The sequence below is a fragment of the Pollachius pollachius genome (assembly GCF_949987615.1).
Source record: "Pollachius pollachius genome assembly, chromosome: 1".
Classification (NCBI taxonomy): domain Eukaryota; kingdom Metazoa; phylum Chordata; class Actinopteri; order Gadiformes; family Gadidae; genus Pollachius; species Pollachius pollachius.
The window spans coordinates 1,223,180-1,241,251 of NC_136934.1; the positions used below are offsets into that span (position 1 = coordinate 1,223,180).

At 50.4% G+C, this 18,072-nt stretch overlaps 1 protein-coding gene and 1 pseudogene across 2 annotated transcripts; both read left to right on the forward strand.

The window, feature by feature from the left end:
• Window positions 1–939: 939 nt before the first annotated feature.
• On the forward strand, window positions 940–6,851 carry LOC307085414 (solute carrier family 2, facilitated glucose transporter member 11-like; annotated as a pseudogene). Its single transcript has 10 exons — window positions 940–954; window positions 2,018–2,116; window positions 2,707–2,861; window positions 2,950–3,135; window positions 3,176–3,254; window positions 4,304–4,421; window positions 4,698–4,762; window positions 5,282–5,356; window positions 5,910–6,037; window positions 6,630–6,851. The product of its transcript is annotated as a solute carrier family 2, facilitated glucose transporter member 11-like (transcript).
• A 700-nt stretch (window positions 6,852–7,551) lies between these two features.
• rbm19 (RNA binding motif protein 19) lies at window positions 7,552–17,960 on the forward strand. Its single transcript, XM_079733171.1, has 24 exons — window positions 7,552–7,677; window positions 7,795–7,977; window positions 8,084–8,197; window positions 8,402–8,434; window positions 8,704–8,938; window positions 9,225–9,472; window positions 9,555–9,614; window positions 9,766–9,844; window positions 9,958–10,029; window positions 10,125–10,334; window positions 10,919–11,049; window positions 11,248–11,369; window positions 12,080–12,176; window positions 13,014–13,124; window positions 13,681–13,881; window positions 14,165–14,234; window positions 14,316–14,482; window positions 14,651–14,711; window positions 15,565–15,644; window positions 15,868–15,923; window positions 16,139–16,255; window positions 16,685–16,790; window positions 17,214–17,334; window positions 17,669–17,960. The coding sequence occupies exons 1-24, from the start codon at window positions 7,642–7,644 to the stop codon at window positions 17,755–17,757; spliced, it is 2,799 nt and encodes a 932-aa protein (XP_079589297.1). The 5' UTR covers window positions 7,552–7,641; the 3' UTR covers window positions 17,758–17,960.
• The last annotated feature ends 112 nt before the right edge of the window (window positions 17,961–18,072 follow it).

Sequence of the window (18,072 nt, forward strand, 5' to 3'; positions counted from 1 at the left end):
GCCCTCTGACGTCAGAGTCGAAAAGACACATTTATATTATCGTTTATTATATCATTGTTTATTATATAATTATATATATGTATAATTAAATATAATAATAAAAGTTTATTATATAATTATGTATATATAATAATATAATAATTATAGAATATATAATAATAATATAATAAATAACAATTACATGTTAGCATTGTTATTCTTTCAGAAAAACAATAATAATATGATTCACTACAATAATAACAATAATAATATTCCTCCTGCGTCCGCAGGCGCTATATATATATATATGCTAAGCTATTTGTGCTATTTGTGTTCCAAATTCTTGCAAAAAACCCACTCCCCTAGGGCCCCTCCCCTAGGGCCCCTTCCCTAGGGCCCCTCCCCTAGGGCCCCTTCCCTAGGGCCTCTTCCCTAGGGCCTCTTCCCTAGGGCCCCTCCCCTAGGGCCCCTCCCCTAGGGCCCCTCCCCCAGGGCCCCTTCCCTAGGGCCTCTTCCCTAGGGCCCCTCCCCTAGGGCCCCTCCCCCAGGGCCCCTTCCCTAGGGCCTGCTAGGGCCCGCTGTTCTTGCATATTGGCTCTTTGACCCGGTGACCCCCGTACTGGGGTGAGTGGGAAGCAGGAGGCTGACCCTGTGGATCAGTACTTCCAGTTTCCCACGCAGTGCCTTCACACCGGCCCCCGCTCGGTGGAGCGTCTTCACTATCATAGGCAATAAAGCCTCCAATGAGGGCCCCACTCTGATTGCAGGATAATTAGGTGGTGTGTGTGTGTGTGTGTGTGTGTGTGTGTGTGTGTATGTGGGTGTTTGTGTGTTTCCATGTAAGTGTGGATGTGTGTGTGTGGATGATAGATGTGTGTGTGTGTGTGTATGTTTGTGTGTTTGTATGTGTGTATATGTGTGTGGATGATAGGTATTTGTGTGTTTGTGTGTGATATCTGGATGTGCAGCTGGAAGGTAAACCTGAGATAACTATACTTACTGTTTGATCAAACTGCACTGCAGATGGTTAGGGTCTAGCGATGGAAGACCTTTACTGAAGCACTGCTTTACTCCAGTTGACCACTGCTTTACTCCAGTGGACCACTGCTTTACTTCAGTGGACCACTGCTTTACTTCAGTGGACCCCTGCTTTACTCCAGTGGACCACTGCTTTACTTCAGTGGACCACTGCTTTACTTCAGTGCTTTACTTCACTGCAGCACTGCTTTACTTCGGTGGACCACTGCTTTACTTCAGTGGACCACTGCTTTACTTCACTGCAGCACTGCTTTACTTCACTGCAGCACTGCCTGAGTTCACTGCAGTCCCGTAACGGTTTCACTCGAAGACGTTTCAGGAAAAATTGAACTGTAATAATATTTCCTTTTCTGTTAACATTGAAATCAAAGGAGCGAGTTATTCCTCCATTTCACTACGTGTGAGGACATCAGGCTGTGTAATGATATATGAATACTCCATAACATGAGTCATGACCACAATGAGCCGATTCATCGCCTCTTGATTCGGGATGCTGATCCCTCTGTTGCTAAGGGCAACCACCAGATCAAGCGAGGGATCATGCGATGGGATCCCCTGAGGCCGTGATGTAACCTCTGGGCTGAGTGGGATGTTAACCGGCAGAGAGGACGGTATGATACAGTAAAAACCTTTAGAGGGAGACCTGCTCCGTGCCAGTCCTGCAACATCGATTAATAAATAGATGTTGCTGTCCCATAGGAATCCTTTCTGAGACCAGACGATGTCATTTAAGACTTTAAATTAATGAAATGAGTTAAATGAATCCGTTGTGGCTGCCCACGTGTTTGGACGTGGTCTTATGATTTTATTTCAAGGCAGAGTACTAAGGGGTCCGCGGACCGGAGGTTGGGAATCGCCGCTTTAGTGGGTTTAGTGAGGCAGGCAGGCTGCTGCGGTTCACATCGGTTCACCTTACAAGGTTGTACGAAATGAACGTCCGTATTTTGTCTAACCTGGTCGACGTTATGCCTGTTTTCTTTCCTTTTTTGCCACGTTGTAGTTCCCAAACCGGTCCCTGGTGTGTGCGGTGCGGGCAGCCTGCATTGGAGGGACCTTTCAGTACGGCCTTAACGTCTCCGTCATCAACGGCCCCTCCCAGGTATCAACCACCACACCTGGACTCACTGAGGGAGGGGGCGGGAGGACATCTAATACGTTCTGCCGTAGTGCTCAATACTTCCTACCGTTATTCAAGGCTATTTGTAGAAAGGGCTGTTCTTGTTACTTCTACATTGTAGAGCGTAGACCGTGGTTGTTTGTCTGTGTGTGTACGTGTGTGTGTGTGACTGCGTGTGTGTGTAAATGCGTGTGTGTGTGCGTGTGTGTGTGTCTGTGCGTGTGTGTGTGCGTGTGTGTGTGTGTGTGTGACTGCGTGTGTGTGTGTGTGTGACTGCGTGTGTGTGTGTGTGTGTGTGTGTGAATGCGTGTGTGTGTGTGTGTCTGTGTCTGTGTGTTTGTGACTGTGTGTGTGTGCGTGTGTGTGTGTGTGTGTGTGTGTGTGTGTGTGAATGCGTCTGTGCGTGTGTGTGTGTGTGTATGTGTGTGTGTGTGTGTGTGTGACTGCGTCTGTTCGTGTGTGTTTGTGTGTGACTGCGTCTGTGCATGTGTATGTATGTGTGTGTGTGTGTGTGTGTGCGTAGAGGTACCCTTTTTCTGTACCATCCATTGATTGCTTCCCGTTTCCTGCAGTCTGTGCAGAACTTCATCAAACAAACCTGGCTGGAGCGCTACCAAGCGACCATCTCATTCCCTCACCCTGCTGTGGTCCACCATCGTGCCCATCTTCACCCTGGGGGGCCTACTGGGAGGGTGCACAGGGGGACCCTGTCAGTCAAGCTGGGAAGGTGAGTACCTCAGAGAGGATGGCTTTACCTTTCGTGTTGGAGTGTGTCTTTAAATGGCGACATTGAAGATCCATCGTTTGCGCTGCAGGAGAGGCTCTCTGTTGGCCAATAATGGGTTTGCCATCGTTGCTGCCCTGCTCATGGGCGTCAGCTACCCCACAGGGCTGTTTGAGTTGCTCATTGTTGGGCGATTCCTCAGTGGAGGTGAATACACAGCATGACTATTTTCTAGATCGTTAGTCTTTCCGGTCGTGTCTGGGAGAACTCCGACCCAGTGCCTGACGTTGTGTCCGCTGGTCCGCCGTCTCCCCCAGGGATCGCCGCTCTATCTCCATCGGCACCGTCGTCTTCATCACCGGGGGGGATCCTAACGGGACAGGTCCTCGGACTCAAGTGAGTGATGACCACACCATGCATAGATCCGTCTCCCGGTTCCAGGGTTTCCCTGGAGAGCAGAGGTTTGACCGGACCCCTGGCTGGTGTGGAGGGTTCCGTCTGGTGACAAGGAAGCATGTGGGGGTTAGATAGTAGGGAGGAGGAGGGTTAGATAATAGGGAGGAGGAGGGTTAGATAGTAGGGAGGAGGAGGGTTAGATAGTACATTTACATTTACATTTACATTTAGGGCATTTAGCAGACGCTTTTATCCAAAGCGACTTACAATAAGTGCATTTGTTACAATAAGTTCATTTGTCATAAGAAGTGAAACAATATATCGCTGTCGGTACAGTAAAGACGTTCATAGAACCAAGTGCAAGTATTACAATCGCTAGGCTAACCCATTCCCCGTGTAAAGCAGCGATAGCAGCTACTGTAGATGCTACACAATTAAGTACCTTGAATAAGTGCAATGTACAAGTGCCAGGACGTACAACATTCAATGGTGGCTGTGCATTGGTTTCTATGCAGAGTCGAGGTGAACTCTGAACAGGTGAGTTTTGAGTCTTTTGCGGAAGCTGGTGAGCGACTCTGCGGTCCTGACTTCGGTAGGGAGCTTGTTCCACCACTGAGGTCCCAAAACAGAGAAAAGTTGTGACTTTGCTGATCGACCTTTGCTTGCTCTTAGCGATGGCGGTACCAGACGTCCAGCTGAGGTAGTTGAGCGGAGGGAGGAGGAGGGTTAGATAGTAGGGAGCTGGAGGGTTAGATAGTAGGGAGGAGGAGGGTTAGATAGTAGGGAGGAGGAGGGTTAGATAGTAGGGAGGAGGAGGGTTAGGTAGTAGGGAGGAGGAGGGTTAGATAGTAGGGAGGTGGTCTGGGAGGTGGGGAGGTGGAGGGTTAGATAGATTGGTGGTCTGGAGGGTTTGGAGGGTTCTGTCCATTCAATGAGGATTAGATAGTAGACGTCGGCACTCTGTTGTCCGGCCCGCCGATCAAAGGCCTGACCGGTGCTTCAGTCGCTGCCCGCTCCTCAGGGTTTGACCTCCTCCTGTGTTTGTGCAGAGAGCTGCTGGGCGATGAACGCCACTGGCCCCTCCTCCTCTCCTCACCCTGCCCTTCTGCCCCGGGAGCCCTCGCTTCCTGCTCATCGACCGCGGCGACGAGGAGGCGTGTGAGGAAGGTACCTTCTCCTGATGGGGCAGGAAGCTGCATGTCTGTTGTGCTCTGCCCTTCTCCTGAGGAGTCATGTCCTTCATATGATGAGACTGTTACATGTCATCGCATTTTTGTAACAGTGTCATGTCATGTCATGGTCCACACAACCTTTAAGAAATCCCTCTTAAGATATTGTTATTGATTAGCTGAGCACCCTCCCTGTGCAGGACAGGCTGGTTGGTTCTGCAGAATGCACACAGGAGAAAGTTCATGTGAAGTGTCTGTCTCTCTCTCCCCGCAGCCCTGAAGCGGTTCAGCGGTTTAGACCACTTTGAGAAGGAGAGGGAAGATATGGAGAGTGAACTAGCAACCTTTCGGTTACGAGACAAATACTCTACCTCCTGAGCTAAGCCGACCCAGGAACGATTGATGCTTCACAGCGAGTGCAGACCAACAGGAGGAAAAAGTTGAACATTTTTCAACTTTTTTACGGCGCCAAAGGCTCCAACGGAGCGCACGGATCCACTATGCATTGCATCAAAAAGTTGAAAAATTTTCAACTTTTTCAGGAGCGACACATCCGTCATCCAATCAGATCGCATATGCAAATTTTAGCACTGTGACACTACTCGGGCTCTGACGACCCTGGAAAGCTCCCCCACCCGTCAGCCACGCCTTCCGACGTCCGTTGACGGACGGTGCAGAGGGCACGAGGCGTAAGGGTGTCAGCAGCAAAATGAAGGCAGAATAACTATATCTATGATTGATTTCTTATTTATAATAAAAACTATATCACTGATTTATTTATACTTCATAAAGAACAACATTTTATTTTTTAAATTTTATCTATTTCTGTCAGCACAATTTTTGTGGTCGCTCCATCAGGACACCAGCCCCTCCCGACCCTATGTGAGCATGAGATGCATCTTCTCCTCATCCTGAGTTTCGGTTTGGGACCAGGTAACGCCTGCCTCACTAAAGGCTTGGTTCCACGTTGACGCAACGCAATGACGACTCAGACGCTTCGACAAAGTCTTGAACCTGTTTTGGTTCTGCGTCGGGTTTACGTCGGGTGTACGTTAGCGGACAAATCACAGCCCTTGATGCTGCGTCGCCTCGACGCAAGGTTACAATGTTTGGGAGGCGCACGTCAGGCCCTTGTGGTGGATGCAAGGAGGGTCCCCAAGGCATGGGGTCCGTAACCCCCTTGCGTTGTGTCAACGTGGAACCATAAATAAGCCCTTAGTTACACTCGTCCTTCTCGTGAGATAGCCGCAGGTAGAGGGGCCGTGACTCCCTGCTGTCTCATGCTGCTGATCCACGGCCATCTTGTCTCTGTGTGAAGGTGGTGTAACTAACATCCTGTCTCTAGTGAAGATGGTGTAACTAACATCCTGTCTCTAATTAACACCTTCACCAGAGACAAGGTGTTAATTACACCACCTCGACCGAGACAGGATGTGTAACTAACATCTCTGTGTTTAGGTGGTGTAACTAAAATCTCTGTGTATAGGTGGTGTAACCAACATCCTGAACACAGAGCTCTTCACCCAGACCACGCGCCCGGCTGCGTACGTCATCAATAGTGTGGTTAGCTGGCTGAGGTTCTTCACCGTAGGGATGGTCCTCCCCTTCATCGTGGTGAGCGGTCACAGCAGGACATTTACCTTCAGGGCATTTAGCAGACGCTTTTAGTTCACCTTCGTTAAAGGGCCGTATTTCATTGGACTTACTGTTGTTTCAAGCCTCTGCATGTGCGGGACAGATTCCCCCTCGGGCATAATAAGGAGCCATTCTATTCTACTGTATGAAGGGGGATCAGAGAGGCTTTCTGTCTCAGACTCAGGGTGTCAGCCTCAGGGTGACAGACTCAGGGTGTCAGCCTCAGGGTGTCAGCCTCAGGGTGACAGACTCAGGGTGACAGACTCAGGGTGTCAGCCTCAGGGTGACAGACTCAGGGTGTCAGCCTCAGGGTGACAGACTCAGGGTGTCAGCCTCAGGGTGTCAGCCTCAGGGTGTCAGCCTCAGGGTGACAGACTCAGGGTGTCAGCCTCAGGGTGACAGACTCAGGGTGACAGACTCAGGGTGTCAGCCTCAGGGTGTCAGCCTCAGGGTGTCAGCCTCAGGGTGACAGACTCAGGGTGTCAGCCTCAGGGTGACAGACTCAGGGTGTCAGACTCAGGGTGTCAGCCTCAGGGTGTCATCCTCAGGGTGACGTGTGGTTTTCCCCCAGACCGGGCTGCAGCAGTACTCCTTCCTGGTGTTCCTGGTGGCGTGCAGCGGGGCGGCGGCATACATCTTCTTTGTCGTCCCGGAGACCAAGGGTAAGACCTTCCTGGAGATCCACCAGGAGTTCCAGACAAGGAGAAAAAGGAGAAGTCAGGAGGTGAAACCATGGCCTCGGCTGCTCTATGAACACACAGGAGGGGAAACCATCGCCTGGACCGCTCTATGAACACACAGGAGGGGAAACCATCGCCTGGACCGCTCTATGAACACACAGGAGGGGAAACCATCATGTCAACTCCTCTATGGACCATCGTGTTGACCCCTCTGTGAACACACGTCTAAGGGCAGTGAAACCATCGTTCGAGCCGTCTATGACCACAGGAGGTGAAACCATCGTGTTAACCCCTCTATGAACCATTGTGTCGACCGCTCTATGAACAATCGTGTCGACCATGAATACACGTCTAAGGGCAGTGAAACCATCGCGTTGACCCCTCTGTGAACACACTGCTCTGCCCTTGAACAAGTCAACACAGGTCAACACAAGACAGCTTAAGATAGCACCATCTTCAATGCTTTAATTTTGAATAAAGTCGATTATATTTACATTTCATGCTTCATCATTCTTCATAGTTCATAGTTACTCACAAAAGCCAGTAATATAACTATTATGTTACATATTATAATATAACTATATTTTATTATTCTAAAGGACAATATCATTTGGAGGGTTTTTAATGGTCAGTGATAAAACCATTTAAATAATTTAATTTATTCATGCGTTCGTCACGTCGTTGTTGTCAGTGAAACATGAATACATAAATCCATTTAAAATGAACCGCTTTCTCTGACTGCTTTCACGTGTCAAAGCGTTTGAACTGCGTACGCATGCGTACGTACGACACAGTAAGCCCCTCCCACATCAATGGCGACCTCGAGTTAATACCATGCTTGTTTGTTGACATCTACTGTAATACCAAATTTCGGTGGATAATAATACTTTTATTTAAGCAAGGATGTCGCGACTCATCGTTAAGAACCTTCCTAACGGGGTAAGTCCTTCACCCAGCGGCTACATCGTCTGGCTCGGCTCCGGTCCACTCTGAACCGGAGCGACGAGCTGCCTGTCCTGTCTGTACCCATGTTGAGGTGCTCTGTTGTCGTTAAAGATGAAGGAGGAGAGGTTCCGGGAACTGTTTGCTGCCATCGGAACGCTTACAGACTGCACGTTAAAGTTTACGAAGGATGGCAAGTTTCGTAAGTTCGGTTTTGTTGGATATAAAACGGAAGAAGATGCTGTCAAAGCGCAGCAACATTTCAACAGGAGCTTCTTGGACACATCGAGAGTTACGGTAAGAGATGATGAGGGTCAACCTCCATCCTTTTATAAGCCTTTTATGTTTCCATGCCTGTAGCTATTCGTGTTAACATCTTGAGTTCTTCACTTGTTCTGTTCAGGTGGAGATGTGTAAGGCGTTTGGCGACCCCTCAAAAACCAAAGCCTGGAGCAAACACAGCCAGACCGCGACCCCGCCGGCCCCCGCTGCCGTGAGAGACACAGACAGCCTGAAGGTAAACCCTGACCCCAACCCTAACAGAGTGCAGCAGCTCTAACTTCACCTTAAAACAAATGATTCACGACTGACTGACCAACCCGTTTAACCGCAGTGAACAAGCGTCACTTCAGCACGTGAAGGTGGCCTAACTTAAAGGGACACAATGATCACGGTCTCCGAGGGTTGAAATGTAAATTGCCTTCTGTCATTTCTTCCACAGAAAAAGAAGCCGTCCATCAAGAAACTCGACCAAGTAAGTGGTTCCTTTTGGCTTAATAAAATACCATTTATTTAGAGATCCCTCTTCCACAGACGGATTATGTGATCATTTGCTTGAAGGGCAGAGTGTTTGTCTCTGCTGTTGTCTACCGTGTTATTACTGCAATAAGGGACAACGAATCAAAACGATCGTCCACATACCACTCCGAATCCTTCTGCAGTATGATATTATTGTGTATTAATGTATTCAATAGACCTAGCGGTCCTAGGCAGCACACAGTGACCTTTGACCTCTGACCCCAGTTGGAGGAGGAGCCAGCCTTCAAGGAGTTTGTCTTGGTTCACACGAAACGAAACCAAGTGCCCACCTGGGCCAACGACTCGACTCCCCTGGAGGGCAGACGGGCGCCCGCCAAGGATGGGCCCCGGGTCGCCAAGAAACCCGCCGCCGACGACTACCTTAACTTCGACTCGGACCAGTCCGAGGATGAAGAGCAGGAGGAGGAAGAGGAGGGGCAGGGAACTGGCGCCGAGCCAGGTGGGCTCTCCGTTCCGATGTTTGGGTTGATTTGTTACTAAGACGATGATGATAATAACGACCTTTATGTATATCACCTTTCACAGATACTTCAAATCATAATGCGAACGATAAATCAAAACAACGTTAAAAAAAGTAGCAGACGTTAATATTACAAGAAGGTGTTTATGTAAAGATTTACCATTTTGATCAATGAGAGTTTAAGATCAGTAGAAAGAATAACAAAATGAAAGTAAAACGGATGATAAAATAATGTGTTTTTTGTAATGGCTGTTTCTGGGTTCAGCTGAGACCAAGCAGGCTCTGAAGAGCGGCCTGTCAGACATGGAGTACCTGAGGTCCAAGGTGGCCTCGACGGAGGCCACAATGGAGGAGGAGGAGGAGGAGGAGGAGGGTGGGGAGGAGGAGGAGGAGGAGCGGACCCCTGGGGCTCAGGCGGACAGTGCTTATGAGAGCGGGGACAGAGACGGCCTCCCCCGGCCCGCTGTGACCCCCGGGGGGGAGAAGAAGCGAGGCAAAAAAGCCAAGCAGGAGGTGAACACTCACACGTTGCTACATACAAGTTATTCCGTCTTTGCCCCGCCCATCCCCTGACCCACGGCCCCCTGTTGTGCAGACGGAGCCCGCCACGGACTTCACGGTGAAGCTGAGAGGTGCTCCGTTCACCATCAAAGAGGTGAGCACAGAGGACCGCTCTGATCATGATGCTCTGTTTTTTTTTGGTCATTTTCGAATTCAAGGTGAAGAGCCTTGAACTGTTTGTTCTCTACAACCTGGCTGCGACGGTCTTCATTAATGATGACATGCTTCCTCTGTTGTCATGACAGCAACAAATCCGAGAGTTCATGACCCCTCTGAAGCCGGCCGCCATCCGCATCGGACGCAACGAGAGCGGCAGCAGAACCGGTCGGTGGACCTTGCTCTCCTTCCTCCTTCCTCTTCCTCTCTGCTGTGAACTGGTGGTGGTGTTTATGGATAATGCGTCCTTATGTTATGTGTCTCTCTATCTCTGCTCCCAGGGTACATTTATGTTGATCTGCAGTCTGATGCGGAGGTGGACAAGGCCCTCCAGAAGACCAACGATTACATGGGTGGGTTCTATAAGCACCAGTTGTTTAACACGCGTTGGTAAAGGTGTGTAATAACGTGTGTGTACGTATGACTCACTGAGGACCTGTGTATCCAGGCGGACGCTACATCGAAGTGTTTCGCGTGGACGGCTCCAAGGACAGCGCCTGGAAGAAGAAGAGGGAGAAAGAGGCAGAGCAGAACTTCGCCAGGGCGCTGAAGGAGGACGAGGAGGAGGAAGACGTCGCCGAGTCGGGCCGCATCTTCATCAGGAACCTGCCCTACACCTGCAGCGAGGAGGACATCAAGAACCTCTTCACCCGGCACGGTGAGTGGACAAGTGGATTCAAATAAAATGAAATTTCTCTAATACTGCCTGAAATGCAGTATAGGCATCAGCGAGTACGCAAGTCTATGCGCTGATCCGATACCGTCATATGACTAGCTCCTTCACTACACAGTCAGAGAACATCACAGAGACGTGTGGTTTTATGCTGCGTCGTTAACGGTCGGCGGTGGGAAGTCGGAATGGGAACGCCTGATCTCTGACTTGCGTGTGTTCGAGCTACCAAGTCGGAAAAACATGGATGCTCACGCTTAACGTCAAGAATACAAATGTATTATTATAATTATAGATTATAAATGTAAATGATCATGTTATGAAAAAAGAAATTGTTGACAGTAAGTGAACCGACTCTACATTGAGGTCATCGTAAGAGAACCCTTCAATAAGAACAATTGCTTTCAGTAGTTGCAATGCTAGATGCTGCATCGGGATACACTCGGTATCGGCCGATACTTAACTTCAGGAATCAGAATTGGTATCGGGAAGGAAAAATTGTATCGGATCATACAAATCACCCAAAGAAAGATGGTGGTCTCCAGAAGGTTAACGGAGGTCCTCCCCTGCAGGGCCGCTCTCCGAGGTGCTGTTCCCCATCGACAACCTCACCAAGCAGTCCAAGGGGTTCGCCTTCGTCACCTACATGATCCCCGAGAACGCCGTGTCGGCCATGGCCCAGCTGGACGGACACGTGTTCCAGGTGAGGGCCCGCCCAGGAGGTAGAGCGGGTTGGCCGGTAACCGGAAAGTTGCTGGTCCGATCCCCGGCTCCTCCTCACCGAGTGTCGAGGTGTCCCTGAGCGAGACGCCCCCCCCTCACTGCTCCTGACAAGCCGGCTGTCGCCCTGCGTGGAAACACGCTGTATGAATGATGCCCATTGACCTTTCACCTCCTGCAGGGCCGCATGCTGCACCTGCTGCCCTCCACCCTGAAGAAGGAGAAGGAGGACCCGGCCGAGGCGGCCGGAGGCTCCTCCTACAAACGGCAGCGAGACGCCAAGAGCAAAGCGGCCAGCAACAGGTACGCATCTCATTAGGGTGGTAATGACCTGTGGACCTTGATACGCATCTCATTAGGGTGGTAATGACCTGTGGACCTTGACCTGTGAACCTTGATACGCATCTCGTTAGGGTGGTAATGACCTGTGAACCTTGATACGCATCTCATTAGGGTGGTAATGACCTGTGAACCTTGATACGCATCTCATTAGGGTGGTAATGACCTGTGAACCTTGATACGCATCTCATTAGGGTGGTAATGACCTGTGAACCTTGATACGCATCTCATTAGGGTGGTAATGACCTGTGAACCTTGACCTGTGAACCTTGATACGCATCTCATTAGGGTGGTAATGACCTGTGAACCTTGATACGCATCTCGTTAGGGTGGTAATGACCTGTGAACCTTGATACGCATCTCGTTAGGGTGGTAATGACCTGTGAACCTTGATACGCATCTCGTTAGGGTGGTAATGACCTGTGAACCTTGATACGCATCTCGTTAGGGTGGTAATGACCTGTGAACCTTGATACGCATCTCGTTAGGGTGGTAATGACCTGTGAACCTTGATACGCATCTCGTTAGGGTGGTAATGACCTGTGAACCTTGATACGCATCATTAGGGTGGTAATGACCTGTGAACCTTGATACGCATCTCATTAGGGTGGCATTAGGGTGTTAATGACCTGTGACCTTTGTTTTCAAACCTGTCTACTGTATATCTCCTTCAGCTCCCACAACTGGAACAGCCTGTTCGTGGGGACCAATGCCGTTGCAGACGCCATCGCCGAGAAGTACAACACCACCAAGAGCCAAGTGCTGGACCACGTGAGTAGCCTCCTCCTCTCTGGGGCGGCCTGGACCCCGGCACGTCCAACTCTTGGAGCTCCAGGTGTGAATACAGATGGACGGATGGTTAGGGCGCATGCTGCCCTCCTCCCCAGGCGACAGCTACCGTGAGCCAGAGCCCCCACACATCCCTCTCCCGTGGTCGCCCTCACTGCGCCTCATCGTACACCGAGAGTGATACTGCAATACTTTATTCACCCAAAGTTTACCACTAGCAAAGGCTCCACAAACCCACATGTGTGTTTCTGTGATATTGAGTTTATTCTAGTGTCTGACTGCACCAAGGAGCTCTGTTCTGTGGCTCTGGGGGGCCCTTTGTCTGTCTGTCTGTGTGTCCTTCTGTGTGTCTGTGTGTCCTTCTGTCTGTGTGTCCTGTCTGTGTGTCCTTCTGTCTGTGTGTCTGTGTGTCCTTCTGTCTGTGTGTCCTTCTGTCTGTGTGTCTTTCTGTCTGTGTGTCCTTCTGTGTGTCTGTGTGTCCTTCTGTCTGTGTGTCTTTGTGTCTGTGTGTCCTTCTGTGTGTCTGTGTGTCCTTCTGTCCCTGTGTCCCTCTGTCCTTCTGTCTGTGTGTCCTTCTATCCGTGTGTCCCTCTGTCCTTCTATCCCTCTGTCCTTCTGTCCCTGTGTCCTTCTGTCCCTCTGTCCTTCTGTCTGTGTGTCTGTGTGTCCCTCTGTCCTTCTGTCTGTGTGTCCCTCTGTCCTTCTGTCCCTCTGTCCTTCTGTCCGTGTGTCCCTCTGTCCTTCTGTCTGTGTGTCCGTGTGTCCCTCTGTCCTTTTGTCCGTGTGTCCGTGTGGTGATCCTGTCCTCCGTCCCTCCAGGAGTCCCGGGGCAGTGTGGCGGTCCGCATGGCCCTGGGGGAGACGCAGATCGTCCAGGAGACACGACAGTTCCTCCTGGACAACCGGGTGTCCCTGGACTCCTTCAGCCAGGTGGGTCCCCTCCTCCTGCTCCCCAAACCACCTCCTCCTGCTCCCCAAACCACCTCCTCCTGCTCCTCAAACCACTTGCTGGTTTCTCCTCTGACCTGCTGGTGTCTCCTCTGACCTGACGGTGTCTCCTCTGACCTGACGGTGTCTCCTCTGACCTGCTGGTCTCTCCCCCCCCCTCTGACCTGCTGGTGTCTCCTCTGACCTGCTGGTGTCTCCTCTGACCTGACGGTGTCTCCTCTGACCTGCTGGTGTCTCCCCCCCCTCTGACCTGCTGGTGTCTCCTCTGACCTGCTGGTGTCTCCTCTCCCTCTGACCTGACGGTGTCTCCTCTGACCTGCTGGTGTCTCCCCCCCCCTCTGACCTGCTGGTGTCTCCTCTGACCTGCTGGTCTCTCCCCCCCCCTCTGACCTGCTGGTGTCTCCTCTGACCTGCTGGTGTCTCCTCTGACCTGACGGTGTCTCCTCTGACCTGCTGGTGTCTCCCCCCCCCTCTGACCTGCTGGTGCCTCCCCCCCCTGACCTGCTGGTGTCTCCTCTAACCCTCTGATCTCCCCCAGGCGGCGGCGTCCCGTAGCACCACGGTGGTCCTGGTGAAGAACCTCCCGGCCGGGGTCACCCAGGCGGAGCTGGAGGAGGTGTTCGCGCCCCACGGCTCCCTGGGCCGTGTGCTGCTGCCCCCCTCGGGGCTCACCGCCATCGTGGAGTTCCTGGAGCCCACCGAGGCCAAGAGGGCCTTCATGAAGCTGGCCTACAGCAAGGTGGGGGGGTGGATGAGGGGTGGAGTCTGCTCCTTAACCAATAGAAACATACAGATGTAGAGAGGAGGAGGAGGGGCTGGAGAAGAGGAGGGAGTGGGAGGAGGAGGAGAGGGAGAAGGAGAGTCTACACCGCCGGGGGGGGGGGGGGGGTAGAATCTGGGTGGCTGCAGGGCCTAGCACCTCCCTGAGCAGACCCATGTTAGAGCCAACCCAGCCTGAGCTGGCAGAACGGTGCGGCTCCCAGGCCGGCTGATCACTAACCTTCTCCCCATCTCCCCCCCAGTTCCACCACATCCCGCTGTACCTGGAGTGGGCCCCGGGGGGGGTGTTCAGCGCTGCCCCGCCCACACCCGGTACGGGGCCTCCTCACGCTGTCCAGAAGGTTGTGTTGGTTGGCACCGAGCAGTGATTGATGTGAGCTCTGTGTCTGGTAGATGTGTCCACAGCGAGCGCTCCCGCGGCGCAGGGAGACGCAGCCGTGAAGGAGAAGAAGAAGAAGGAGGAGGAGGAAGAGGAGGAGGAGGAGGAGGAGAGCGTTCCTGGCTCCACGCTGTTCATTAAGAACCTGAACTTCAGCACCACTGAGGAGACGCTTCAAGAGGTGGGCAGAGCAGGGTTGGAAATATCATATTAAAATACAATCAGCCTCCCCTTTCTCCTCCTCTCCTCTCTCCTCTCCTCTCCTCTCCTCTCCTCCTCTTTCCTCTCCTCTCCTCTCCTCCTCTCTCCTCTCGCCGTTGACTCATGTCTAATATAATTTTGTTGGCAGACATTCTCCAAATGTGGCAAAGTGACCTCCTGCACGGTGTCCAAGAAGAAGGACAAAGCGGGTATGTTTTACAATGTTTCATTTCTTATCCGCGCCAGAGTTGTTGATGCAGAAGGTCCCTGTATTGGTTAGGGCTGGGTGAAAAAATCGATTTAATCGATTTCATTTAAATTTTGCAATATCGATTCATAGGGCATGAGATCGATTTATTTATTTTATTTTATTTTATTTTTTTTGCACTTTAATAAACAATGCCTTAATGCAATTTGCAGTGATGGAATGTTGTAGTTAAAGTACACTTTCACTTGCAATTCCTTTCTAATTTCAAAATTGCACTTTTGAGACTTGAGACAGTTTTGTTTACAGCTCAAGTTTAAACTGTCCAATTTACACGTTTGCACTTAAAACCTGTTGTTTAAGATGAAGAGAAAAAATAAAGTACATTTGTATTTTGTAACACAGTTGAGCCATTTTCATTATTTAAGAGCAGATTGAATCGAATCGAATCGTGATTAATCGATTCAGAACCTTATGTATCGAAATCGAATCGATTTAGGAAATTGGCCACGATACCCAGCCCTAGTATTGGTGGCAACAGATACAAATACATTCGGGAAGTGTTCATCAATGTCTAGTGTGCTGATGCCTGCATGTATATCTTTATCGTCGTTTATCAACAACTCTTAATCATGCGCTCTCTGCCCATTCTTTTATACTGTAAAAAACAAGTATTTTAAATAATTCTGCAACTCACCAGAAGGGGACGACAGTGTCATCTAAAATAAAATCAGTCGTCCCAAATTCTCGAATCTTGCAGGACTTCGCGTCCAGGTCCTTGGAAGATAATAGATGAAGCTTGTTAAAATCAGGAAGTAAGATCTCTAACATTTTCCCCATGTGATTTCTACTCCCAGGCAAGATGCTGTCCATGGGCTACGGTTTTGTCCAGTATCAGAAGCCTGAGTCTGCTCAGAAGGCCATGAGGCTGCTGCAGGTACAGCCATATTCACCCAGCGAGGGGCTGCTAGTGTTGTCGCCCTCGCTTCACTGCTCCTCATCCTCCATTAGTATATTTATCATAATGACAGCCGATACCGAGGTCCTTCCACATTTGTACCTTGGAAAAATTCTATAGCATCTGAGGGTTGGTATAGCGGAGCCCTCTCAAACACGTCCCTCAATGGCTGGATTGACCCTTCTCCCCTTCCATCCTCCAGCACTGTTCTGTGGACGATCATCAGCTGGACATCAAAATCTCTGAGAGGGCCACAAGGTGAGAGGATGCTTAAAAAACAAAAAAGAGTATTCTTTAACGAGTATGCTCGTTAAAGAATAATTGTCAAGTTATTATGAATTATTATTATTCTTATTAATTATGATCCTGTGTAAGTTCTGGATTGAACCGCATGTGTATTAGAGAGAATAACATCATTATCATTATTAATATCATTCATAATATTGTCGTGCTCTTGTCCCTCTCGTCTCCAGGTCTGATCAGGTGACCCACAAGAAGAAGCAGGCGGACAAGAAGCAGACGGGAACCAAGATCCTGGTCCGCAACGTCCCCTTCCAGGCCTCGGTCCGGGAGATCAGGGAGCTGTTCAGGTGAGTCCGCACCCCCCTCTCTCCCTCCTCTCTCCCTTCTCTCTGTCTCACATCACAGCACGTCTCCATTTTGTCTACAAAATATTTGAACACAGGTTAAGTGTTAGATGAGGGTTTCACTTCATCATCGCTCCTCTCCTCTTCTCTCTCCCTTCTCCTCTCTATCCCCTCTTCTCTCCTCCTCACCCCTCTCCCTCTCTCTTCTCTCCTCTCCCCCTCTCTTCTCTCCTATCCTCCTCTCCTCTCCTCTCTCCCCTTTCCTCTCTATCCTCTCTTCTCTCCTCCTCACCCCTCTCCTCTTTGCTCTCCTCTTCTCTCCTCCTCTCCCCTCTCCTCTCTTCTCTCCTCTCCCCCCCTCTTCTCTCCTATCCTCCTCTCCTCTTCTTCCCTCCCCTCTCTTCTTCCCTTCTCGTTTCCTCTCCTCTCCAGTACGTTCGGTGAACTCCAGACCGTCCGCCTCCCTAAGAAGTCGGCAGGTGATGGATGCCACCGCGGCTTTGGCTTCATCGACTTCCTCACCAAGCAGGACGCCAAGGTGAGGGCATGAGGTTCACATGAGGACGGCCGAGCGTGTGTATTTATGTCAGGGTTTACCTTATGTTGATGCCTTTACACATTCATACTTAATTAGTTTAGTGGTCGACCCTTGCCCTGTCAGAAGGAAGTTAGGTTGCAGAAGGGCCGGGGGCTCTGCTGGATGTTTGTTATAGAACCCTTCATCCTGTTGGGCAGCCGGGGACATGCTCCTAGGGCCCCCTGATTAGGACTAAAATCTTAATTTCGATTATCTTTCCCGACATTGTGATTTGTCTTCGCGTCTGACGGAGACCGTTTCAGTGTCCATCACAGAGATGAACATGCAGTCCATGTTGTGAATCCCTCTTCAACATGTGACGTGGATGTGCGCTGAGGTCATGGGGTCACGAGGTCATGGGGTCGTGTGCTGTTGCGTCTGCAGAAAGCGTTCACGGCGCTGTGCCACAGCACCCATCTGTACGGCCGGAGGCTGGTGTTGGAGTGGGCGGACGGCGAGGACGCCGTGGAGACGCTGAGGAGGAAGACGGCGGAACACTTCCACGGTACAGCAGCGGAATGAGGCGCGATGCTAACTCCGGACAACATGGACTATGAACACGAACATTTCTGACTAATGGGCTGATTTTGTATCTCTCTCTCATCTCCCTCTCTCTCTCATCTCCCTCTCTCTCTCATCTCCCTCTCTCTCTCATCTCCCTCTCTCTCTCTTTCTTGTCTCTGTCTCTTTGTCTCGTGTCTCTCTTCTCTCTCTCTCTCGTCTCGGATCTCTCTCTTCTGTATTGCTCTCTCTGGTTTCTCTCTCTGGTCTCTCTCTCCTGTCTCTCTCTCTCTGGTCTCTCTCTCTATCTCTGGCCTGTCTCCTGTCTCTCTTCTCAGTTGTGGATAAGAAACGTCGCCGGGCCGAGTTGATGGAGGGGATCATTGAGTCGATAGAGACCGGCGGAGCAGAAGACCAGAACGCGTAGCCTTGTTGTCGCTCAATATGTTTTATAATACACAATGGTTTGGTGAACCGTGTGATTTCCTGTGGACGGGTGTTAAAATACAAAGTGTATGTTAAAGCACTACCAACGTCCTTCACGAGATTGCAAATGTCCTGTTTGACATGATATCAAGAGGCAATACGACTATTGTGGTAGGCCTAATTTTATGTATAAATAAAATCTAATGATTTATAATTACGTTCATGATGTATTTATTTGTCTTTGTGTGGAAAGACGAGGGTCTTTTATTTTGAAGATGCGATTTGTGATCACATGACCAGAGTGATCACATGACCA